The following is a 24486-nucleotide window of genomic DNA, read 5'->3' on the forward strand; positions in this document are numbered from 1 at the left end:
TCTTGTGTTTCAGGATTTCATAAAAAAAAAAAAAAAAAAAAAAAAAAAAGGTGTAATATCTTACATTTTGCTCGATTAAAGCATAGCTGCCATTTTTCTGACCATCTGTGCTACTCTATCAATCCTTACAGACTTACTGTTTCTTCTGCCTGCATTTTCTACAGATACTTCCATGGGCACTGTTCTTCTGAATTGGCTATTATAATTTCTGCTCTCGCTCTCTCTCTTTAAAAACAGTCCAAACACGTTCTGCCTCCAGCCAACATCCATTTACTATCCAATTTGAAACTCACAGAACCAAATTTTCATCTTCCTCGTTTATTCATTCAATTGCCATTTCCATGGAACCTTCCTTCATAAATATTTCCTAAAAATTATAGTTTACAGTATTTCAAGTATAATGGCAATAAATATCTCCTTTCGTCTTCCCAACCTCCAACCCATGCATGATACTAAGTACTATAGGTTCTAACACCTCTTGTGTTTCAGGTTTTCATAAAAAAAAAAAAAAAAGTGTAATATCTTACACTTTGCTCGATTAAAGTATAGCTGCCATTTTTCTGACCATCTCTGCTACTCCATCAATCCTTACATCATCTGAAATTTAGAAATCATGCCCTCTAACCCTTCAACAATGTCATTAATGAAAATCAAAAACAACAGTGGTCCTAATACTGATCCTTGGGGGGACTCCACTTCTTTCAACCCATCACTACAGGATGGTGAGCATAAATCCTTTACAAGTCTTCAGCTGGTAGTTTTGGACAACTGGACGGCCTTGATGCAATCCTTGGGCTTTGCATTTGTCTAGGCTAAATTGCATCCTGATGCCAGTGCTGAACTTATCAGTGATCCAGAATAGCTGTTGGAGTTGATTCTCAGATGAGGCATAGAGTATGATGTCATCCATTTTCATCAGATGACAGAGGGTTATACAGATTATTCTTCCCTTCTTTTAAGGCATACCCGTACTTGCTGTTTTTGAGCATGGTGGACAGTGGGTTGAGTGCTAGACGGAACCACAGTGGGCTCAGGCACCTACGTAGCCACAGTGGGCTCAAGGCATCTCCCTGGAAGATTCCGCTTCTGATGAGTATCGGTCTGGTTGTGATGTTCTCGACATTGATGGTGGTCCTTCATTTTCCCATGGTTGCTCCTAGGATGTGTGTCAGGATTGGGTTGACTGTATAGATAGTATCTATACCAGCTATGGGACATGGATTTGAAGGCCTGTAGTTGAAGTTGATGTAGACTGTGTACAGGTTGTGGTGCTTCTAGGCTTGCTCCCTAACTGCAGTGTCAATGGTCGATTGCTCCTTGTATCCTCTGCTCACCTTCTGCTGCTCTGCCATGATATTCTGGCTCTCCAAATGGTTTGATATCTTCTTAGTTATGTAGCTGGTCAGGATCTTGTACATTGTTGGAACACAGGCGACTGGTCTGAATTTTGCTGGATTTATGGTGTCTTTATCCTTAACCTTCATGTAGAGGATTCCTTGAGTCAGAGACTACAGGATTGTGTCAGGGTGAACTTTCTGCTATGTTCGTGTGTTTGTGTGTGTGTGCGTGCGTACACATGCACGTAAAAAATAAATTTCTTATACCAGTAGTTTTGGATGTTACCAAATTCCTGGAGTTCGTCAGTTGTGAGACTTCCTGATCAACTGCTGTACTTCCTCCTGAATCTTCCATTCTGTCATCTCTTATATGTTCTTGGTTTGCTTCCTTTCTAGTCTATCCATGGAACAGATGGATTGGGGTACACTGCCTACCTTCTCCTCTTATAAGATTTTCCTGTAGAAGGTACTGTGGTTTTCATCAAATATCCTGTTGTCTGTTTTCCCTCTGGACATTCTCTCTCTCTCTGCAATTGCAAAGTCTCTTGCCGAATGGCAGGAGTTTCTGCCTGGGGGGTCAAGGTATTCTTTGATTCTCTGATTACAGTGGTTGCCGTGGATGTTGTCTTTCTTGAGGATTGCCTTCTATTTTCTGATTAGCTTCTTACTTATGTTAATCCGTTGGTACTGGGTCAGTTGGCCTATCTTCATTCTTACTTCTGCTATGTTCTGCTGTACCTTCTTTACCAGGCTGATGATACCTTGTCTTTACATTTTGTGTTATGTTGGTCTCTCATTTCCCTTCCATTCATCCTGGTGGCTGCTAAAGTGGCACAGTAAATGGCTGTGCAGATGGTGTCTAGTGTTCTTTCTTTGTTGCTGAGATAGCCTGGTATTATTCACCTATTGAGTTGGTCTGTGACTTGCCACAGGTTTCTGTTGGGCCGCTGCTTTGGTATGGTGTGAGTCTGTGTGGTCTATCCCCTTGATTCTGCTAGAGTTTTTTTCTACTCTTCAATCGATATCACGATCGTGTTTGCTTCCATTTCAGCTGCTCCGGATTGTAGTTCTTGTAATTGCTGTTCCTCCTCCAGTTCTGGTTCAATTATGTCCGTATTCATTGTTCTTTGTAGATGGTTGCACATGTCCTGCTTAATTTTTTTAAAAAAACCAGTTGCTATCAGGTTCTTCTTGATGATATCCATCTCTGGTCTGCTATTCGGTGTTCAGTGACCTGAACAGTCGGGGATCATTCGTAGTATGCTCACACAATGAACCATATTTATTTCGATACTCCACTTCATACACTGGCTTCTTCTTCCCTCTTGGGTGTGCAGTTGTGCAGAAAGCACTTCCGGCTGGATGGGTCTGCCCTTCAGCTGTGGTAGCCATATGGAAGCAGTGCCACTCACTCCACTGTAGTCCATGGGAGATTGTCTCCAACTTTTCGAACCAACCCCTCTGCCTAAGACCTGTTTTAGCTTTGACATCCAGTAGTCAGTGGCAGTTATAGGAGTGACTGCAGATTGAGCTACTCTCTGCCTCAGCTGTCACTTCAACCTTGGGAAGGTGGGTCCAATGAAGTGACTCTCGTGTTTTTTTTCCCCCACTCCTGCTCCATGAAATTTTTTCCCTTTTTTTTTTTTTTTTCAAACCTGGGATTAGAACCTGGGTGCATGATATTGGTGGTCACGCATCATAATCTGGGATAATCGCACCCATTATTATTATTAGTAGTAGTAAAAATGGCATATGACTTAAGAAATGAAGCATATAAAAAATAGCCAAAAAAAAAAAAAAAAAAATCTCCATCAACTCTCCATCCCCTGCAATAATTTGTCTAGTTCTATTTATCATTAGCATTAGTAGAAGCATATGATGCAAGAAAGCAAGCTTATGCAGCATCAGCCAAAAAAAAAAAAAAAAAAAAAAAACCCACTTCCATTTTACCCCTCCATTCGTTCGAAATATCTGTCCAGCTGAGCCTTAAATTTATTTAGGCAGAGCTGGACAGGTATTTCGAACTATTTATTTGAAATAGTTCAATTTAGTCAAAACTACCCACTTCTATAACAACAGATGAAAGTTTGTTCCAACAATCAACCACTAGCTGAAAGAAAACTTCTACATATCTTGCAACCATCCTCCCTCAATTTGAATTTATGAACCCTCGTGTATATGGTCTGAGCAAGAGAAAAAATGCCATCGGCATTGAGCTTGCTCAAACCATTCAAAGCTTTTAACAACTCATTCAGATCATCTCCTAAGTGTCTAGTATCCAGTAATTGCATTTTACAGAACAGCAGCTTGGTTGGTTGGCTTTTTATGGTTTTGTTTGTTTGGGGATTTATTAGATGCAATGGCATCTGTGGCCATAGTGTGCCAGGTGTTTTTATGGTGCAAAAACAACAAGGTTACTTGCATCATGACATCTTTTTTGGTAAGACCACCCTATCATTCCCTTCATCAATCTCATTGCCACTCTCTACACTCATTCCAGCAGATCTATTCAACGTATGGGACAGAAATAAAGTATTTTTTGATGCTACTATCATTGGTTGGTGTAGTTGTTTTGTATCCTATCCTTAGCTTATACCCTAATTCGGTTTATTGTAGCAAGTGGGTAACCCCTGTTTAAGAATCTGCTGGTTAATATCTATATTTCTGAGTCTGAAGCAGATTCTGTCGTTGAATATTTATAGGCACTGAGAAGTTGATTAAAGAAAATAGACCTTTTGTAGTGAACGGTGATAGCTGTTATAATGTAGAAGCATACTGGTATTTCATATTATAGATAGTAGTTCAATCATAGCTCTGTTAATATATAACAGAGCTATGACTGAGCATCATAGCACTGTTATATACTATCAAATAACCAAAAGAAAGAAGCTCAGAATCAAGTGGTATTTGAAAATTTAAATTATAACATGGATGAAATAGAAACACCATTTTTGCAGGAAGAGTTAAGAACTGCAGTGAATTTGGAAAGAGATGGTAGGGGTCAAGGTACTGATTTCCTGGAAACAGCTGTGGTGAGGCATTTCTACTCTAAACATGCAGGTTTGATGCTGGATATATAAAATTGATGCTTAGCAGGGGGAATTTTCCCTTCAATATAGAAAAAGGCGATTTTGAGAGTAATCCTGAAAGGCCCAGAGAAGTCTACAGATGAACCATCTTCGTATCACCAAATTGCATTATTGTCTGCATTTGGAAAAATCTCGGAAAGATTAATAGTGTTTAGACTGACATACAAAAGTGAGATGTATCGTTTGTCCTGTGTTAATATGGTTTTAAGAAGGTAAGACGTAGAGAGGATACAATAAAGAAATTGATAGATACAGTTTAAAGTAGTGCTGGGCAATATGTTTTGGTTTGTTTGTTTGGATTTTATTGGCGCATTGGCTGCTAAGGCCATAATGCGCCGCAATATGTTTTGGGTTTGTGCATAGACTTTAAGGGAACGTTTGATGCCCTGTGGTGGAGTAGCATCCTCCGCAGGGCTAGAGATGCTGCTTGTTCCCGAAACTTATATATCTTAAGGGATTACTTCTCTAATCAGAGAGTAACGGTACGATCCAGCTTGCAGGATCATGTTTATGAAGAGGAGCATGGCTGCCCACAGGGAACGGTACTTGGACCCTATCTATGGAATATGGTGTTGGATGAGTTTCTGGAGCATGACATGGGTAACGCTGTCTCCATTGCATCTGCTGATGACCTAGTTATATTAGTTTAAGGATATTCTAGGAAAGATGATACTGAAGATAAGGCAAGTGCACCATTTCAAGATTTAATGGCGTGGAGTCTAAAGCATAAATTAAAGACATCTAGGACAAAAACAGTTACAATGTAATTAAAGGGAAAGCTAAGTTCGAGACCACCAGTTGTTCGTGTTGTTAGGTGCTTGGGTGTTTCTCTAGAAGAGGCTTTTCTTTACCGAGCATTCTAAGTATATCAAGCAAAAGCACACACTCTTGTATGCTAAGCTCTGCCATGTATTAAGAGTGAGATGGGACATAAAAGGTAGAGCCATGAACCTTTTATATGAGACTTTTTGTACCTATTGTAACCTACGCAGCAGGTGCATGGTATCCAAGGGCTGTGAATTCAATTGTTAAAAAGCATTTATTATGTGCTCAAAGATTTGCAATTCTGGGGATTGCCTGAGCCAGTTGTAGAGTGTCTACAGATGTGGTGCAAGTAATATCTGGTAAGATCCCAGCAGATTTATTGGTGATCCTTGCTGTCTTGAAGTAGTTTATGGAGGAATATTCCCATTGACTTTATGGGTATCAGGATGGGTCAGTGTACTCAAGGCTGTAGTTTTTGAAAGAATATGCTAGGAAATGATGAGATGTTTAAGACCTGGTAGAATCGCTGGGACAATTCTGATAAAGGAAGAGAGACACATGTCTTCTTACAATCAGTAACTATAGTTAATTCTGGATTGTGTCCATGGCTGCAGTTTGGGTTGTATTCCTGCTTTCTGTTGATCGGACATGGCTTGATGTCAAGGTTCAGTTGGCTTGGCTGATTCTAGGTTATGTTTTTGTGGTGCAATGGAGACTGGACCCCATGTCATGTTTGAATGGGATTATTATATTGATTTATGCATGGCACATGAAAGAGAAACTTTTACACTTGATAGAGCCGATGTGTATAGGATGTTTACAAAACAGATATATTTTCAAGCATTCTCAGAGTATGTATATAAAGTTTTTAAACAGTGTTTATGAGAGCTACCTAGACAGCGGAGGTCTACTTCCCCCTGGTAAGGACGGTAACCCAATGCACTGGATGGGAATCACCATTCCTTTCTGTAGGGCTATAGACCAAAAGCTCTCTTCTTACTGACTTAAAGTTCATGTAATTTTAGTTTGATAATAATCAATCTTTATCTATTTGCTGATTTAATTTTTTGGATTAAATTCTAGTTCAAATTTGAGTAAAAAAGTTTTGATTTGATATGTGCATATGGTCTTATTGCCTGGATGGCACATAGAAGTTTGAGTTTATAACAGGAACATCCCATCGGTGTGTGAATGTACATGTGACTGTTTGCCTGTCCTGAGTTTTTCTAACTTGCCGAAGTGATAATTTAAAAAAAAAAGAAAAGAAATTACAAAATGTGTGCTGTCAATATTCCAATTGTTGTGATGAGTATTGTGTGCAAAATCTAGTAATACTTGAGTACTTGATTACATTAGGAATACTTCAGTACATTCTTAATGATTCTTTTGACTGTGCACCCTTGAATATACATGGAAAAAAAAAAAAAAAAGGTGGGGCCTGCCCCCTCAGCTGCCTCTCTGACTGAAAGGGATGGCTGAGTGGAAGAAGACAGAGTGGTAATCAATGGACACTGCTCTTCATGGACTAATGTTATTAGTGGAGTCCCCCAGGGTTCAGTGTTGGGTCCATTGTTGTTTTCTGTATTCATTAATGATATTGATGATGGTATATTAGGCTTAATGTCCAAGTTTGCAAATGATATGAACGTCGGCAGGGTTGATAATGACACTAATGACAGTACACTGCTGCAACAGGATCTAAAAAAGTTGAGCAGATGGGCTGAGAGGTGGCAACTGAAGTTTAACATTGACAAATGTAAAGTACTGCATATGGGAAGCAGTAACCCAGAGTAACGTATCAATTCTGTTGTACTACACTGACTACATAGTTAGTGAAAAGCTAGAGAGTGAAAAGCACCTGGGGGTAACTGTGCAGACAGATAAATAAATAAATAAATAAATTTTCTGTTTATACTCCGGCACGACAACCAAGTCAGTAGAGTTTACAATAAATCGTCAATACAAACATTTATCGTATTTAGTAGTCACGGGCTTGAACCCCGGTCCACTCAAGGAACGCGTGCTATGCACTCTCGCTCCTGACCACTGGACTACGTCAAGTTTTCTGAGCAGTGCAGATGGTATGCAAGAGTAGCTCCTGGTGTCTTGTCGATGATATACAGGAATTTTTCTAGCAGGGATAAGGAGGTGATTATCCCCTTGTATAAGGCAATGGTCAGGCCACACTTTGAGTACTGTATACAGGTCTGCAGGCCTCATTTTAAGAAGGATGTAGAGCTGTTGGAATGAGTACAAAGAAGGGCAACAACATTAGTGAACGGAACAAACGAACAAAGGGTTGCTCTTACGAAGAAAGGCTTAATTTTTGCAAATTACAGTGTCTAGAGACTAGGCACCTGCGAGGTGATCTGATTGAGGTGTATAAGGCCTTGAATGGTTTGAGCCTGCTCAATGCTGATGGGATTCTTCCTCTTGCTGAGAATTGCATAAATTTCAAATTGAGGAAAGACAGCTGTAGGTGGTTGTTGTTGTTATTTGGTTTTTAGGAGCATTAGCAACTACGGCCATATTGATCTGGGGATATGCGGTGGTCATTCTCTGACCTTTCCTCATCCTCCGTATTTGGTGGTCACGGGCTCGAACCCCGGTCTAATCAAGAAGTGTGTGCTTCGCACTGCTGCTCCTGCCCACCTGGCTACAGAGGCGCCACAGTTGTAGGATAGATGTGCAGAAGTTTGCCTTTAGCTAGCAGATAGTTGATTGGTGGAACAAACTTCCATCTGTCTTTGTAGAAGTTGATAGCTTAAACAGATTCAAGGCAGAACTATATAAACATTTGGAGTGAGTGGATGGGTGAAATGAGAAAGGGGATGTGTGTATTTTTTTTGTTTTATTTTGGCTGATACTATATAAGCTTCCTTTCTTGCATCATGTGCCCTTGCTAATGCTAATTTACGACAACTTGTTTTTCACTGCTATGTACCAATAGAAGTAGTGCAAGAATCACATACACCTCTGCCTGCAGCTTCTGTTAACCTATTAGTCTGTGTACAACCCTAGACAGCAGTTTCCCACACAATCTATCATTGCTTTGATAGCATCAGCACATATTCAAGTACCGCTTCTATTTAAGTGTATCCTGTCTTTGTAAAAACTCCTGTGAATGAGCACAAACTACACTGAGAAAAATTCTACACTGTGAGCCTTGCAGTTTCTCAGGGGCAAATTGACTGACAAGGCTCTCAATGTATACTCCCTCTTATCAAGTGTGGGTTGAATTCAGTCCTTAACTTGTGACTTTTTCTTATCATTACTCTGTACTTATTAATGAAATCTTCAAATCTCTTACTCTTGATATCATTAGTGAACAAGAGTATTACATTATGTGCCCTTTAAAGATGATAGCTGTTATCAACTTTAATTCCTAGACGACATAACGTGGTACTATTCCACCTGTCCTTTATGCACAATATTTTCTTGTTTCCTTGAAAATCAAGTTACCACTGTAGCCATTTCCTTTAGAAGCAAGCATCTCTACTGCAGATGATGTGGTTGCATTGCCTGATGCTGGAGAATAGGTTAATTCGGCTGGGCGCCAGAGTGCTTGATGAGTCTCGCTCTTTTAATCCTTCAAGAACATCAACCACATTCTTCAAGCTCTCATATAATCTCATCAGATTGCAAAATTTACACTTAATCTCTGCATGTTCTATTCAACGAATATAACAAAGGCATCCCCTATGGCTGTATCATATCCTGCTAAAGGTAGCTTCACAAAGAGAATTCTCTCCCCAGAATCAAACAATTCTCACTAGTTTCAGCCCTTCGCTTTGCTTTTTTAGACTGGGGCATGATTTCAGCCTAAATTTAATTTAACAACACAACAAAGTAAGAGATATAAAAATAATAATGCTAAACTAATCTCATTTATTTGATGGCAGTACAAACTATAATATTTCAGATTACATTAACATTAGCAAAGCTGAGGCATATGATAAAAGAAAGCAAGCTTCTACTAAAAAAAAAAAAAAAAATCCTTTCCCATTTCACTAATCCAGTCATTCGAAAAATGACTGTCTAGTTCAGCCTTAAATTTATTGAAACTATCAACTTCCACAACAACAGATGGAAGTCGCTTCCAGCAATCAACTACCCGATGGCAAAAGGCAAACTTCCGCACATCTATTCTACAACTGTCATTCCTCAATTTTAATGTATGCCCCCCCCCCCCAGGTTCACGATCTGAGCAAGCAGAAGAATCCCAACAGCATTGAGCCTGCTTAAACCATTCAAGGCCTTATACACCTCAATCAAATCACTTCGCAGGTACCTAGTCTCCAGATGCTGCAACTTGCAGAACTTAAGCCTTTCCTAGATTGAGCACCCCTTTGTTCCTCTCACCAATCTTGTTGCCCTTCTTTGTACTCGTTCTAGCAACTCTACATCCTTCTTAAAATGAGGCCACTATATCTGTATGCAGTATTCAAGATGTGGCCTTACCATTGCCTTATAAAAACGTATAATGACCTCCTTGTCTCTGCTCGCAAAATTCCTATATATCATTGACAAAACCCCATGACCTCCTCTGGCAGCCCATCTGCACTGCTCAGAGAACTTCATATCTGAGTGCCTAATTACCCCCCAGGTCTCTTTCATTCTCCACTTCCCTGAGTGCAGTACCACACAGCTGGTACATTTCTGTTGGGTTACTCTGCCTATATGCAGTATTCTGCATTTGTCAATTTTAAACTTCAGTTGCTATTTCTCAACAACCCATCTGCCTAACTTTTCTAGATCCTGTTGCAGTAGCATACTGTCTTTACTATCATTAACAACCCTGCTAACCTTTGTATAATCGTCAAACTTCAACATTAAGCCTGATATACCTTAATTGATATCATTGATAAATACGAGGGGTTTCCGAAAAGTAAGTTAACACATTTTTTTTCTTATAATGGTGAAAGGTAATGAGATGAAACATGGTGGACAGATAGACCCGTTAATAACATTCAAAAAACCACCAGTGTTACGGTACTGTCACCTCACGGGAAATTCCAGTTGCAAAATGGCAGCTACCGTGCGAGTGTGGTCCAAAACAGGTGTTTGTGAAGTTATTCACATTTTGCAAGCAAAAGGCTCTTCACCAAATGACGTTCACTCTGAACTGGTTGCTGTTTATGGCGAAAAAGTGATGACAAAGAAGCAGGTATGTTTTTGGTGCCATGAATTTAAAGCGGGCTGTGTTGACATTGAGGAGCGACATCAGACGGGCAGGCCTTCATCGAGCAACATTTCACGCATTAAAGGCACTGTTCTTGAAAACAGGTGAGTGAAACTGGTTGAAATTGTACAAATGGTGAACATGAATAATTCAACTGTTCAGAGAATTGTTCACAATGTCCTTGGCTTTCGAAAGGTGGGATGCCAAGACAATTATCCGAAGAGGACAGAGAAGCGCATGGGGATGTGTCTGGAGAGCCTGTTGCAATACAGCGACGAAAGAGAAGATTTTCTCACTCACATAATCATAGCAGATGAAATGTTGGTTCATCACTTTACACCGGAGAACAAACAAGACTCCATGACCTAGAAACATCCACAATCTCCTGTGCGCAAAAAATTCAAAACTGTTCCCAGTGTCCGAAAAGTCATGGCCACAGTGTTCTGGGATCGTCAAGACATTGTGTTGGTGGATTTCTTGCCGAAGGGAGGGAACAATCAATGCACAACTTTACTGTGCAATGTTGGAAAAACTGAAAGCCAACATTTGCTGCAAATGACCAGTACTCCTGACAAGCAGTGTGATTTTGTTGCATGACCATGCAACTCCACACACTGCCCACACCACTCGTGAGTGGTTGCACCGTAATCATTGGGAAACTCTGTCACATCCCCCCACCACAGCCTAGACTTAGTGCCTACAGACTTCCATTTGTTTGGCCCTCTGAAAAAACACCTTTCAGGAAAGCATTTCACCATGGATGAGAAAGTTCATCAGGCAGTGCGATGCTGGTTACTGCGTGTGGGCACGGACTTCTTCAATACTGGTATTGATAAACTGATCCATCATTGAGACAAGTGCATCAATAACACTGGAGACTTTGTCCCCTCGTACACAAAACAAAAATGGGCCCACCGGATCCTGGGAGATTCCACTTGGACATTAGTCCAAGAAGAGCCGTGTCCATTGATTACCACTCTCTGTCTTCTCCCACTCAACCATCCCTTTATCCACTGTAGCAACTTGCCCTTAATGTCATACTGCTCCAATTTGTACAAGTAGTCTTCCATGTGCAACGGTATCAAAAGCTTTCCTGAAATCGAAGTACAGGAATACCTCGCACAGTGCAGTTAATGTGTTGGGAAAAAAGTACCGCACTGACTGAGTCAGCACTAAACGGGGAATAGTTTCAATGGGAACAATAATGATAGGCGGGCTTCATAAGAATTTTTTTATATTAGAAAAAATTATGCATAATTAGTTAGAAAAATAATAAATAAAATGTTCGGGAGGCAACTAGAGGGAGTAATACTCTTGATTTGATTATCAGCAGTGATTCTTCATGCATTAAGAATCTGCAGATAAATGAACCACTAGGTGGCAGTGATCACAGTGTGCTGAAGTGGGATTTACTGAAAGAGGTAACTACCATTAGGGGTAAAGGGAAGGGTTATTGCTTTCGTAAAGGCGACTACGATGGACTGAGACAGTATTTAAATTCTATACAGTGGGACCAACTGATGATGTTACCAACAGCAAATTCAAAATGGGAAGCATTCAAAGAACTTATCTTGGAAGCTACTAGGCTTTACATACCAACTAAGAAATATTGTTCAAGGTTTAGGCCAAAATGGATGCCAGATGAACTAATGAGGCATATGGCAGAGAAGAAAAATGCATGGGATACTTACAAATTAACACATGACACAGAAGCCTATGATAGATACAAGTTGATATGCAACCAAGTTACAAAGGAGGTTAGGCAGGCGAAGGCAGATTACGAGAAATCCTTGGCAAGGGATGCATAGAAAAACAGCAAAGAGTTCTTTACTTATGTAAACTCTAGAAGGAAGGGGATGAATCAGATTGGTCCACTTGATATTGATGGGTCAACTGTTGATGATCCTGCTCAGGTAGCTAACAAACTAAATGAATATTTTGCATCGACATTCACACATGAGGAGTTATTCATCAAGGGGAATGCCAGAGGTGTATTCAACTCTAGCAGTAAGCTACAGAATCTTGAAATAACTGGGAGTAAAGTGGAGGAGAAACTGTTGAAGATAAACACAAGAAAGGCACCCGGGGTGGATGGGATCTATCCAGTTATATTAAAGGACGCAGCAAAGGAAGTAAGCAAACCCTTAGCCATAATTATGAGAGCTTCCTTGGATTCAGGGGAGGTACCCATAGACTGGAAATGTGCAAATGTGACCCCAATTCACAAAGGAGGATCAAAGGCTGACACAAGTAATTATAGACCTGTGAGCTTAACTTCTGTTCCAGGAAAATGAATGGAGTCACTAGTTAAAGAAGCACTGCAGGATCATTTAGACAAGACTTCAGTTATAGCTCAGACACAGCATGGTTTTGTTAAGGGGAAGTCTTGCCGGACCAACTTGATTGGATACTATGATGCAGTCACAAAAGAACTGGATGCAGGGAATAACTTTGATATTATATACTTGGATCTTAGAAAGGCTTTTGATACTGTTGCACATGGAAGACTGCTACACAAATTGGAGCAGTGTGACATTGGAGGCAAATTGCTGCTATGGATAAAGGGGTGGTTGAGGGGGAGAAGACAGAGAGTGGTAATCAATGGACACTGCTCATCGTGGACTAATGTTATTAGTGGAGTTCCTCAGGGCTCAGTGTTGGGTCCATTATTGTTTTCTGTATTTATAAATGATATTGATGATGGTATATCAAGCTTAATGTCCAAGTTTGCAGATGATACAAAGGTTGGCAGGGTTGTCAAGGACACTACAGACACTATGCTGCTGCAACAGGATCTGGAAAGGTTGAGCAGATGGGCTGAGAGGTGACAAATGAAGTTTAACATTGACAAATGTAAAGTACTACACATGGGAAACAGCAACCCCAGAGCAACGTATCAACTCTGTGGTACTACACTGACAGTGGTAGAGAATGAAAGGGACTTGGGGGTGATTGTGCAGGCAGATATGAAGTTCTCTGAGCAGTGCAGACGGGCTACAAGAGTAGCTCATGGAGTATTGTCAATGATATACAGGAATTTTTCCAGCAGGGATAAGGAGGTGATTATTCCATTGTATAAGGCAATGGTCAGGCCACACCTAGAGTACTGTATACAGGTCTGGAGGCCTCATTTCAAGAAGGATGTAGAGCTGCTGGAACGAGTACAGAGAAGGGCAACAAGATTAGTGAATGGAACAAAGGGGTGCTCTTACAAAGAAAGGCTTAAGTTTTGCAAATTACAGTGTCTGGAGACTAGGCACCAGCGAGGTGATCTGATAGAGGTGTATAAAGCCTTGAATGGTTTAAGCATGCTCAATGCTGATGGGATTCTTCCTCTAGCTCAGAAAAATCACCTGAGAGGGCATAAATTCAAATTGAGGAAAGACAGATGTAGGATAGACGTGCGGAAATTTGCCTTTAGCCAGCGGGTGGTTGGTTGGTGGAACAGACTGCCATCCCTTGTGGTGGAGGTTGATAGCCTAAATAAGTTTAAGGCTCAGCTGGACAGGTATTTTGAACGAACAGAGGGGTGAAGTGGAAGTGGTTTTTTTTTTTTTTTTTTTGGCCGATGCTGCATAAGCTTGCTTTCTTGCATCATATGCCTCTACTAATGCTAATGCTAATGCTAAAAATAGTAATGAGTTAGATTAAGAATAAAATTAATTGATAATCAATCGCAGTCACAGATTATAAACGGAACTATAATTAATCCCGTACTGAATGAAGAGGCACTGTGCGAGGTATTGCTGTATATGACATCAAAATTATTTTTTGCATCCTATTCTTTTGTGACCACATCATAGTATCCAATCAAGACCTCCCCTTAACAAACCTATGCTGTATCTGCACTATTACTGCAGTCTTGTCTAGATGATCCAGCAATGCTTCTTTAACCAGTGACCATTATTTTCCCTGAAAGAGAAGTTAAACTAACAGGTCTATAATTATTGTGTCACCCTTTGAACCCCTTTTGTGAATTGGGGATAACATTTGCACATCTCCAGTCCATGGGGTCCTCCCCCCAAATAATTATGGCTAAGGGTTTGCTTCCCCTCCTAGCTGCCTCCTTCAAAATAACTGGATAGATTCCATCTGCCCCAGGTGCCTTTTTTATGTTTAACTTCAACCATTTCTCTTTCACTTTGCTCTCCATTATTACAAAATAATTTAGCTCCCTGGTAGAGTGTAATAAACTTCTGTCCTCCTCTTAGTTACAGAATTCCTCATGTGTGAATATAGATGCAAAATACTTATTCAGTTTGTCAGCTACCTCAGCAGAACCATCAATATCAAGTGGACCAATCTGATTCATCCATTTCCTTTTAGAGTTTAAACGAGTAAAGAAGTCTTTACTGTTTTTTTTTTGCATCCTTTGCCAAGGATTTCTCGTAATCAGTCTTTGCTTGCCTAACCTCCTTAGTGACCAGCTTATATTTACCATAGGGTTCTGTGTCCCCTGACAATTTATATGCAACCCATGCATTTCTTCTCTGCCATGAGCCTCTTTAGTTCATCTGACATCCATATAGGTCTAAATCTTGAATAGTATTTCTTAGTTCATATGAAAAGTCTAGTAGCTTCCAAGATTAATTCCTTGAAGGTGTCCATTTAGAATTCATAGTTGTTAACATCATCGGTTGATCCCACTGTATAGAATTTAAAAACTGTCCGAGACCACTGTAGTCACCTTTTCAAAAACAAAAACCCTTCCCTTTACCCTTGATGGTAGCTACAGCTTTAAGTAAATTCCACATAAGAACACTCTGATCACTGTGATCTAGTGGTTCCTTTATCTGCAAATTCTTAATGTATGAATAATCACAACTGATAATCAGATCAAGAGTTTTAGTCCCTCTTATAGCCCCTTGAATATGTTGCTGTAGAAAACAATCATCCAATAATTATGTACTACACAATAAAGTTACATTTTAAATTGCATTTTCAATGCCTATAGTTTATAACAAAACAAATGCATAACAAAAACAATTCTGATATTTATTACACTTCTAGAAAGCTACATAAAAATCCTCCAAGTAGTGTCTATATCAATACTATAACAATAGCAGTAGCAATTAAAATTTATTATTAACATTAATAATGCATTTAATAATTATTATTATAATAATTTTATAATTCTTCAGTAAAATTCTCTTAAATCAATATTATAATTAATCCACAACTAATAAAATGTAACCACAATTTTATCTGAATATGATATATGTAACTACAGTTGATACCTCAAAATTCACTTCTCATTTACCTTAACATTTCAACAATCAAAACTGCCTCAATGTTGCTAAATTTAATAAAACGTACAACATTGTTCAGTATACAATCAAACCCATAACATTAATTTTTCCTTCTCACACAAGTTTTCATGACACTTCTATTTCCAAATGCCTATAATTCTTAAGAAACAATCTTTTCATTACAAAAGTATATTTCCTACTTAAAACCCATCCATATAATTGCATAACACCTATCAAAATTTTTCAATACAATATGCTTTCTAAACAAGATTATTTCCTCTAAATAAATGTGAGTTATTCATACCGACTCTTGTACAATTAAATTCTTTTTCTTTTTAAGTTCCTTCAACACTAAATTACATAATACTCATCATTCATAAACTTGTCATTCATAATACCTATCATATTCAGCTTCTACTGAGTTGATTATGTCTTCATCAGGTTCGAAGTCACATGTCCGTGTATCAACAGTGGCAATGCATTTTAAAAACTCTTCACCTTCTTTTCAGTAACATGGAAATAACTGCATTGCAATTTCTTTACACTTCACTCATTATTCAACTGTCAGCAAATATGGGACTCATGAGGTAGCAGCTCTTCACTTTTGTAACATCTCAGTTGAAATTCGGTGAACAGATGATCATGGTACTCCATATTTGTTGGCTATTTCTTCACAGACCATACATCTGTCTTAATCCAAAATGGTGGCAATAACGACTGCTGATGTGTTGTCTATAGATGTACTCAGTCTGCTTGAGCACTGTTTGTCTGACTTTGACAAAACCTTTGAGACCCACTTGAAATTGTGCTACAATCTTCTGTTCACCACACACTTCCCACCATACGATTCATAAACTTGTGTTGACATTCAATCACTTTAAGTTTTGATTTTGTTAAAAAAATCTTTGATCTGAAATTTTAATATAACCTAAGTAATATTGCCATCCATTTATAAATGCCTCGACACAAACACTCAATTTAGAAACTTTGTTTCAAGCACACCAATATAGAGGTTAAACTTCAAATTATCCTGCATTACCTTTGGAATAGCCCTTGTAATTAAATCATATCATTGTAATTCACATGAAAGAGTTCTTGGCATCCAACATATAAGTAAAAGAACTTATCAGAACGTTTTTTATTTGAAACAATCATAAAAATCTTTTAAGATATTAAGACTGGAATTAATTCATCTTATTCCCATAAGTTACAGAATGAACTTATTCTAAGAACAAAATAAAATATTTATTTATCAAAAGTAATCTTTCTTATAGCCAATATTCACCTTATTGGGCTTTATAATACATTCTGTTAGAATACATTGGAAGTTTAAGCTTAAAATCTCAAAAAATACTAGAAATAACTTTTATATTCAAATTGTATAAATTTAAAATTTTAGAAACCTAAATCACGATACTCTATGATATTCTGATTTTGGTTTAAATCAATATTATAAAGTTTATAATAAAGGTATATAAATATACCTTTAATATGCATTTTCCCATGCTGTAAGGAACACCCCAAATATGGTGATAATTACTTAAAGTAGTAATGTCTTCCTTCACCTCTCTTAGTTTAAACCAAACATTAGTTAGGTGTACTTCTAAGCTGAAATGATAGGCAAGTTAGCATAAATAAATCTGATAATTAAATGCAATACAAATAAGCATAAAAAGTATATATACCAATTTAAACACACAATGAATTGTTTCTATAAAGTAATGAGAATGATTTTTAATAAATCACAGAATTAAACATCTAAATGAATAATGTTCCCTTGGAATTAGCCACTTTGTTGCAATATCTTCAAAGAAGTCAAATATTAATCCTTTGATGGAAGGTTTGGTTCTTAGAAATGCAGGTAGTTCCCGACTTCACAAGTTAATTTGTTCGTAGTGTGTGTGCTCGTAAAGCAAAAATTCATAAAGCAGGAATATCTTCCCACAGACAATGTAAAAAACAGGGGTTACATTCTCAACAATGATATTTGACCATAGCAATGTTAAATAAAGGTCAACAAAATAGTTTATGTTTAAACATTGATTTATTTATCCAACGAAATGAAAGCATTGCCTTTAAAATCAAGCAAATTATAATAATAAAGAAATTATTTATGTCATACCAAATGTTAAAGAATGTTTACTCTTCATCATCATCGACTAAATGCACACTATGATGGTTCTTCACATATTGTTGGCTTGGCACTCATTTGTTTGTTGGAAGCACAAGGAGGAGGAGTCTTCTTCTTCTTTGAAATGCTTCAAGACACTTGTTTCCAAGACATTCTTCTGTTTCCTTTATACATATCACGATAGCATGCATAAGCATTTTATAAAATCTGTAGTAACTTTTCTAGTGCGCTCGATATTTTAAATGTTGTGACTCGAAAATCTCAATTGCTTTTTGTGTTGAAAAGCTTCTTCAAGTCCCTTGAGAGTGAAGGAAAGAACAGGAGTTTCAGTTGTTAAATCTTACTCTTCCTCAGCTTCTACACAATTTGCCATTTGAAGGAGGTCTTCATTTGTGAGCTCTCCATTGTGTGTGTTTGAAGCTTATCAGTGACGTCAGTTGTAGAAACTGCAAGTTGCAATTGGTCAACAATATTAACGACCGTTTCTGTTTCATTTTGTACGATTTCTGCTGGTTCTTGAAATCCTTCAAAATTATCATTAAACTAATGACAAAGTTTATTCCAAGCACCCTTCATGTTCTTCTCTGTATTTTTTGCCCAGGCTTGTTTTATAATTTTGATTGAATCTAAAATATGGAATTCTTTAAGAGTTGGATCTCCTCCTTATCGATGCCTGAACAAATAAATGAATGCACAGTAGTATTGTATTGTATAGCGATGTGTGTCGTTTGAAATGCAATATTTATGAATGTTTAGCAATTATTTATTGCAAAATTTCATATTTTTGATTCTGTTGATACTTGATATTAAAAAAAAAAAAAAAAAAAAAAAAGAACTCATAAACTCGGCACTCATAAAGCGGGAACTGCCTGTAGTTAAAAGTTAATTCAGGTCGTATTATTTTTGGCTATAAACTTTTTGCATAAATTTCATTGTGAGCCTGAGCAGTAACTGATGAAGAATCAATGACTTTCAATTTTCTCTGAAACACTTCAGATTTATTTATTTATTTTAACAGAAGATAATATACTTTTATTTTTTATAAATTTCATTTTAAATTTTCTATTAGACTATTCATGAGGTGATGACCTTTGTTTTTCAGAAATTTAAAGGTACAGAGCAGATAAGGCTGTGTTTCACCTATCAATCATATGATTTATATATTAATATGTATTTCTATAGAGTGTTCGCTCTTACTTTAATCCTAACATAAACTCGTGGCTAATGAAAGCTCTCACCAATCAGTTACCAATGTACCACTGTATTTTTTTGCAACTAATAAATGAGAGTTTATCATAACATAATAAAATATGTGTTTGAGGAAGTAAGAGTGAACAGCCTATGGGATGGTGGAAGATCCACCATGGTGTGTGAACTCCCACTTTTAGAAGTATGGTCAATTCGAAATCTAGCTACAATTACTTCTTTGTGGCTATCTGTTTGTACAATGGATTTCCAATCCATTGTACAAACAGATAGCCACAAAGAAGTAATTGTAGTTAGATTGTGAATTACTTCTTTGTGAATTATTTCCCCCCTTCTATAACAGCTCTGACAATTTAGTTTCTTTTGGTATTTCTAACTCATACTTCTGAGCTTCATAGAACGGGGGGATACTCTTAATCTCGTTCTGTAGAGCACTTGTATACAATAAGGAAGTCTGTGTGTATAAGAGTATAAGGTAAGGGTTTTAACCCATATTTGGCTCATGGCTATCTGTACCGCATGTGGCAGATTGGATAAATACTACAAGCTAATAGGTTAGGAAGAGGTAGAACTTGAAAAAACTGCTGCCACACCAACTCTAATATCAGTTTTGAAGACATCTGTGTCTTCAAAACTGATATTAGAGTTTGAATGGCATGAAAATGAAGAAAATGAGCTGCATAAGCAACCACTGAGTGCTTTGTTGAGAGAGAGAGAGAGAGAGAGAGAGAGAGAGAGAGAGAGAGAGAGAGAGAGGGGGGGGGGGGGAATTTTGTAAACCTGAAAATGGGGTAACAAATTGGTAGAGATGTATTCCAAGGAAGCTCTAGAAAGGCAGAGGAAAGAGTTTTTGTTGTTAGAATCCACATACCATTTATGGAGCAGTTTTTGAAGGTATGTTCTAGTTAATCAATTGCCAGGAAATTTCTCTAGCACAGAATTTCCCATTTTTGAATTTCCATGAGTTCCACATGATTGAATGACTGGATACACTTTTAATACTGACAAATTCAATAGTAGATTCTTTCTCTTTTTCTCAATTTCCACTTTCTAGAAAAATGGATACTAGGTTTTTTTTCCCTCTGAAGTTTTGGAAATTGCTACTTAAAGCCCATATAGCAACTTACTGACTACCCCTTGTGACATTCTATGGTAAACCAGTTCTGGAAGTGGCATATAAGCCATGTTAACTGACCTCATTATATTACTTGCTCTGAGATCAATTTTACTGAAAACAAGGTAACAATGTGAGGAGAAACTACTTTGTCTTAAATGAAAGTTTTCAAAAGAAGGTTTGTGTTTGCAAAAGGGGTGGGTATGAACTCTTATTCAAAAGTTGTGCAGAGCACAAAGTATTCTATAACACAATGCTGTTTCATAAAAAGGCATTTCATGTCATACTGCAATGGCCATAGCAGATAATGTATATCTAAATATCATGTCAGATGTGCACCTACATCTTTTCTAGAATTTTCCTGGAGCAGCTAATGAGAACCAAGGGACAAAATTATCAGGATTTGTATGATCTATGTCTAGCTTTGGTAAAGCAAGGACTGCACATAACAACGTGTGTGTGTGTGTGTGTGGAATGAATTCTCAGTATATACGCTGTTATATGCATTAGCATTAGCAGAGGCATTTGATGCAAGAAAGCAAGCTTATGCAGCATCAGCAAAAAAAAAAAAAAAAACACTTCCACTTCACCCCTCTGTTCGTTCAAAATACCTGTCCAGCTCAGCCTTAAACTTATTTAGGCTATCAACTTCCACGACAATGGATGGAAGTCTGTTCCACCAACCAACCACCCGCTGGCTAAAGGCAAATTTCCGCACGTCTATCCTACATCTGTCTTTCCTCAATTTGAATTTATGCCCTCTCAGGTGATTATTCTGAGCGAGAGGAAGAATCCCATCAGCATTGAGCATGCTCAAATCATTCAAGGCTTTATCCACCTCTATCAGATCACCTCGCTGGTGCCTAGTCTGACACTGTAATTTGCAAAACTTAAGCCTTTCTTCGTAAGAGCACCCCTTTGTTCCATTCACTAATCTTGTTGCCCTTCTCTGTACTCGTTCCAGCAGCTCTACATCCTTCTTGAAATGAGGCCTCCAGACCTGTATACAGTACTCTAGGTGTGGCCTGACCATTGCCTTATTCAAGGGAATAATCACCTCCTTATTACTGCTAGAAAAATTCCTATATATCATTGACAATACACCATGAGCTACTCTTGCAGCCCGTCTGCACTGCTCAGAGAACTTCATATATGCCTGCACAACCACCCCCAGGTCCCTTTCATTCTCTACCACTGTCAGTGTAGTACCACAGAGTTGATACATTGCTCTGGGGTTGCTGTTTCCCATGTGTAGTACTTTACATTTGTCAATGTTAAACTTCATTTGCCACCTCTCAGCCCATCTGCTCAACCTTTCCAGATCCTGTTGCAGCAGTATAGTATCAGTAGTGTCCTGGACAACCTAGCCAACCTTTGTATCGTCTGCAAACTTCGACATTAAGCTTGATATACCATCATCAATATCATTTATGAATACAGAAAACAATAATGGACCCAACACTGAGCCCTGAGGGACTCCACTAAACTCCACTAATAACATTAGTCCACGACGAGCAGTGTCCATTGATTACCACTCTCTGTCTTCTCCCCCTCAGCCACCCCTTTATCCACAGCAGCAATTTGCCTCCAATGTCACACTGCTCCAATTTGTGCAGCAGTCTTCCATGTGCAAGAGTATCAAAAGCATTTCTAAGATCAAAGTATATAATATCAAAGTTATTCCCTGCATCCAGTTCCTTTGTGACTGCATCATAGTATCCAATCAAATTGGTCAGGCAAGACTTCCCCTTAACAAAACCATGCTGTGTCCGAGCTATAACTGAAGTCTTGTCTAAATGATCCTGCAGTGCTTCTTTAACTAGTGACTCCATTCATTTTCCTGGAACAGAAGTTAAGCTCACAGGTCTATAATTAGTTGTGTCAGCCTTTGATCCTCCTTTGTGAATTGGGGTCACATTTGCACATCTCCAGTCTGTGGGTACCTCCCCTGAGTCCAAGGAAGCTCTCATAATTATGGCTAAGGGTTTGCTTACTTCCTCTGCTGCCTCCTTTAATATAACTGGATAGATCCCATCCACCCCGGGTGCCTTTCTTGTGTTTATCTTCAACAATTTCTCCTCCACCTTACTCTCAGTTATTACAAGATTCTACAGCTTACTGCTAGAGATGAATACACTTCTGGCTTTCCCCTCGCTAAATAACTCCTCATGTGTGAATGTCGATGCAAAATATTCATTTAGTTTGTTAGCTACCTGAGCAGGATCATCAACAGTTAACCCATCGATATCAAGTGGACCAATCTGATTCATCCCCTTCCTTCTAGAGTTTACATAAGTAAAGAACTCTTTGCTGTTTTTCTTTTCATCCCTTGCCAAAGATTTCTCGTAATCTGCCTTCGCCTGCCTAACCTCCTTTGTAACTTGGTTACAGATCAACTTGTATCTATCATAGGCTTCTGTGTCATGTGTTAATTTGTATGTATCCCATGCATGTTTCTTCTCTGCCATATGCCTCATCAGTTCATCTGACATCCATTTAGGGCTAAACCTTGAACAATATTTCTTAGTTGGTATGTAAAGCCTAGTAGCTTCCAAGATAAGTTCTTTGAATGCTTCCCATTTTGCATTTGCTGTTGGTAACATCATCAGTTGGTCCCACTGTATAGAATTCAAATACTGTCTCAGTCCATCGTAGTCGCCTTTACGAAAGCAATAACCCTTCCCTTTACCCCTTATGGTAGTTACCTCTTTCAGTAAATCCCACTTCAGCACACTGTGATCACTGCCACCTAGTGGTTCATTTATCTGCAGATTCTTAATGCACGAAGAATCACTGCTGATAATCAAATCAAGAGTATTACTCCCTCTAGTTGCCTCCCGAACATGCTGATGTAGAAAACAATCATCCAATAAATCCACAAAAGCCCTGCTAGTGTGTGAGTAACCAGCCCCCAAATTCCAGTCAATATCTGGGAAATTAAAATCTCCCATTATAAGACTCTCTGATTTACTGGCCACTCTATTTCCCTGTACAGTTCCTTATTATACTCATCAGAGTCATTAGGCCTATAGCACACTCCTACTCTCAATTTTGATCTCCCAATGCTTATGTCACACCAAACTGACTCAACACTGCACTGTCCAGCGATGTCGACTGGCTTCACTTCCTTGGTTTTTATGTGTTTCTTAACTAATAGCATAACCCCCTCCTCCCTTCCTATCCAGTCTATCCTTTCTGTAGACGTTGTACTCCCCAAATTCCAGTTCTGCATTCCTTATATCTGTGTGACACCACGTCTCTGATATCCCAACAATATCTGCCTTTGATGTTTTGAGCAATACCTCAAATTCATCAAGTTAATTTACTAAACTCCTAGCATTGGTGTACACGCAAGTATACATGCACCTATTTCTATTCTTAGCTACCCTAACACAACCCATGTGTTTACTTGTACCGCAATGACTCCCAGCAGTCTCTGAAATATCCTACATCTTGTTTGTCAGGCTTCTGCTCATTCCAATAGAAGCAGTGCAAGAATCTCTTTCACCTCTGCCGGTGGCTACTGTTAATCTATTCGCCTTTGTCTCCCCCCAAGCTAGCAGTTTTCCGACCCACCTAACACTGCCTCGATAGCATCAGCAAATATTCTTGCACCCTCTCTATTTAAGTGTATCCCATCCCTGTAGAAGCAATCTCTCCTGTTAACAAGTACAGTCCAGGCTGAAAAAAATTCTACCCCTTGAGCGTTGCACAATCTTTCCAGGGCCGAATTGATCAACAAGGCTCTCATCATATACTTCCTCCTATCGTGTCTGGGCAGAATTGCAGACACTTTCAAATTCAACCCTATTTCACGGCTTTTTTTCAACACTGACCTGTACTTGTTAAGCAATTCTGCCAGTCTCCTACTCTTGATATCATTAGTGCCAACGTGTACAACTATATCACCTTTTGTGCCTTTAAAAGATGATATCTGCTCTACAACGTCATCAACCTTTGCCCCTGGCAGACATACCCTGGTCCTGTTCCACCTATCCTTTTTACAAAGCATGTTCCCCATTTCCCTGACAAATATGGCACACTAGTACTGCAATGATTAAAGTCTGGATGTCAATTAGTTTCATAATATGTGTTCTGTCTAAATTCATGCATCCCCATAAGGGACAACGGCTACTAAATTCTCTCATTATATAGTAGTTTCAAGGAAGTTCATATGTGATAAATAAAGTAGAGACAAATACATGTAGACTGCTATTACTGTGAAGCTTATCACAATGTGTGCACTGCTACTACTCTGAGGTCAGTTCTTAGCAGAATCAATTTTATAGGAACATGAAATTAACCAGAATCATCACTCTATTTTGCTATGTTGCCTGTAACTTATTGATTTATATTATATAGGTCTCATCTGTCCACATGATTCTAGGGTAGTTATAAATAAAGTATGTCACT

General features: G+C 38.5%; 1 protein-coding gene across 1 annotated transcript in view; it reads right to left on the reverse strand.

Annotated features, from left to right (window-relative positions):
• hob (bridge-like lipid transfer protein family member hobbit) overlaps positions 1-24486 on the reverse strand; it is a 916854-nt gene that overhangs the window by 706588 nt on the left and 185780 nt on the right. Inside the window, exon 15 of the mRNA XM_090374277.1 lies at positions 17107-17230. Coding sequence (XP_090230403.1) covers positions 17107-17230 — 124 coding nt within the window. The remainder of the gene's footprint in view (positions 1-17106; positions 17231-24486) is intronic.

The sequence above is a fragment of the Mastigoproctus giganteus genome, chromosome 5 (genome assembly GCF_048544385.1).
Source record: "Mastigoproctus giganteus isolate SK-2022 chromosome 5, ASM4854438v1, whole genome shotgun sequence".
Classification (NCBI taxonomy): domain Eukaryota; kingdom Metazoa; phylum Arthropoda; class Arachnida; order Uropygi; family Thelyphonidae; genus Mastigoproctus; species Mastigoproctus giganteus.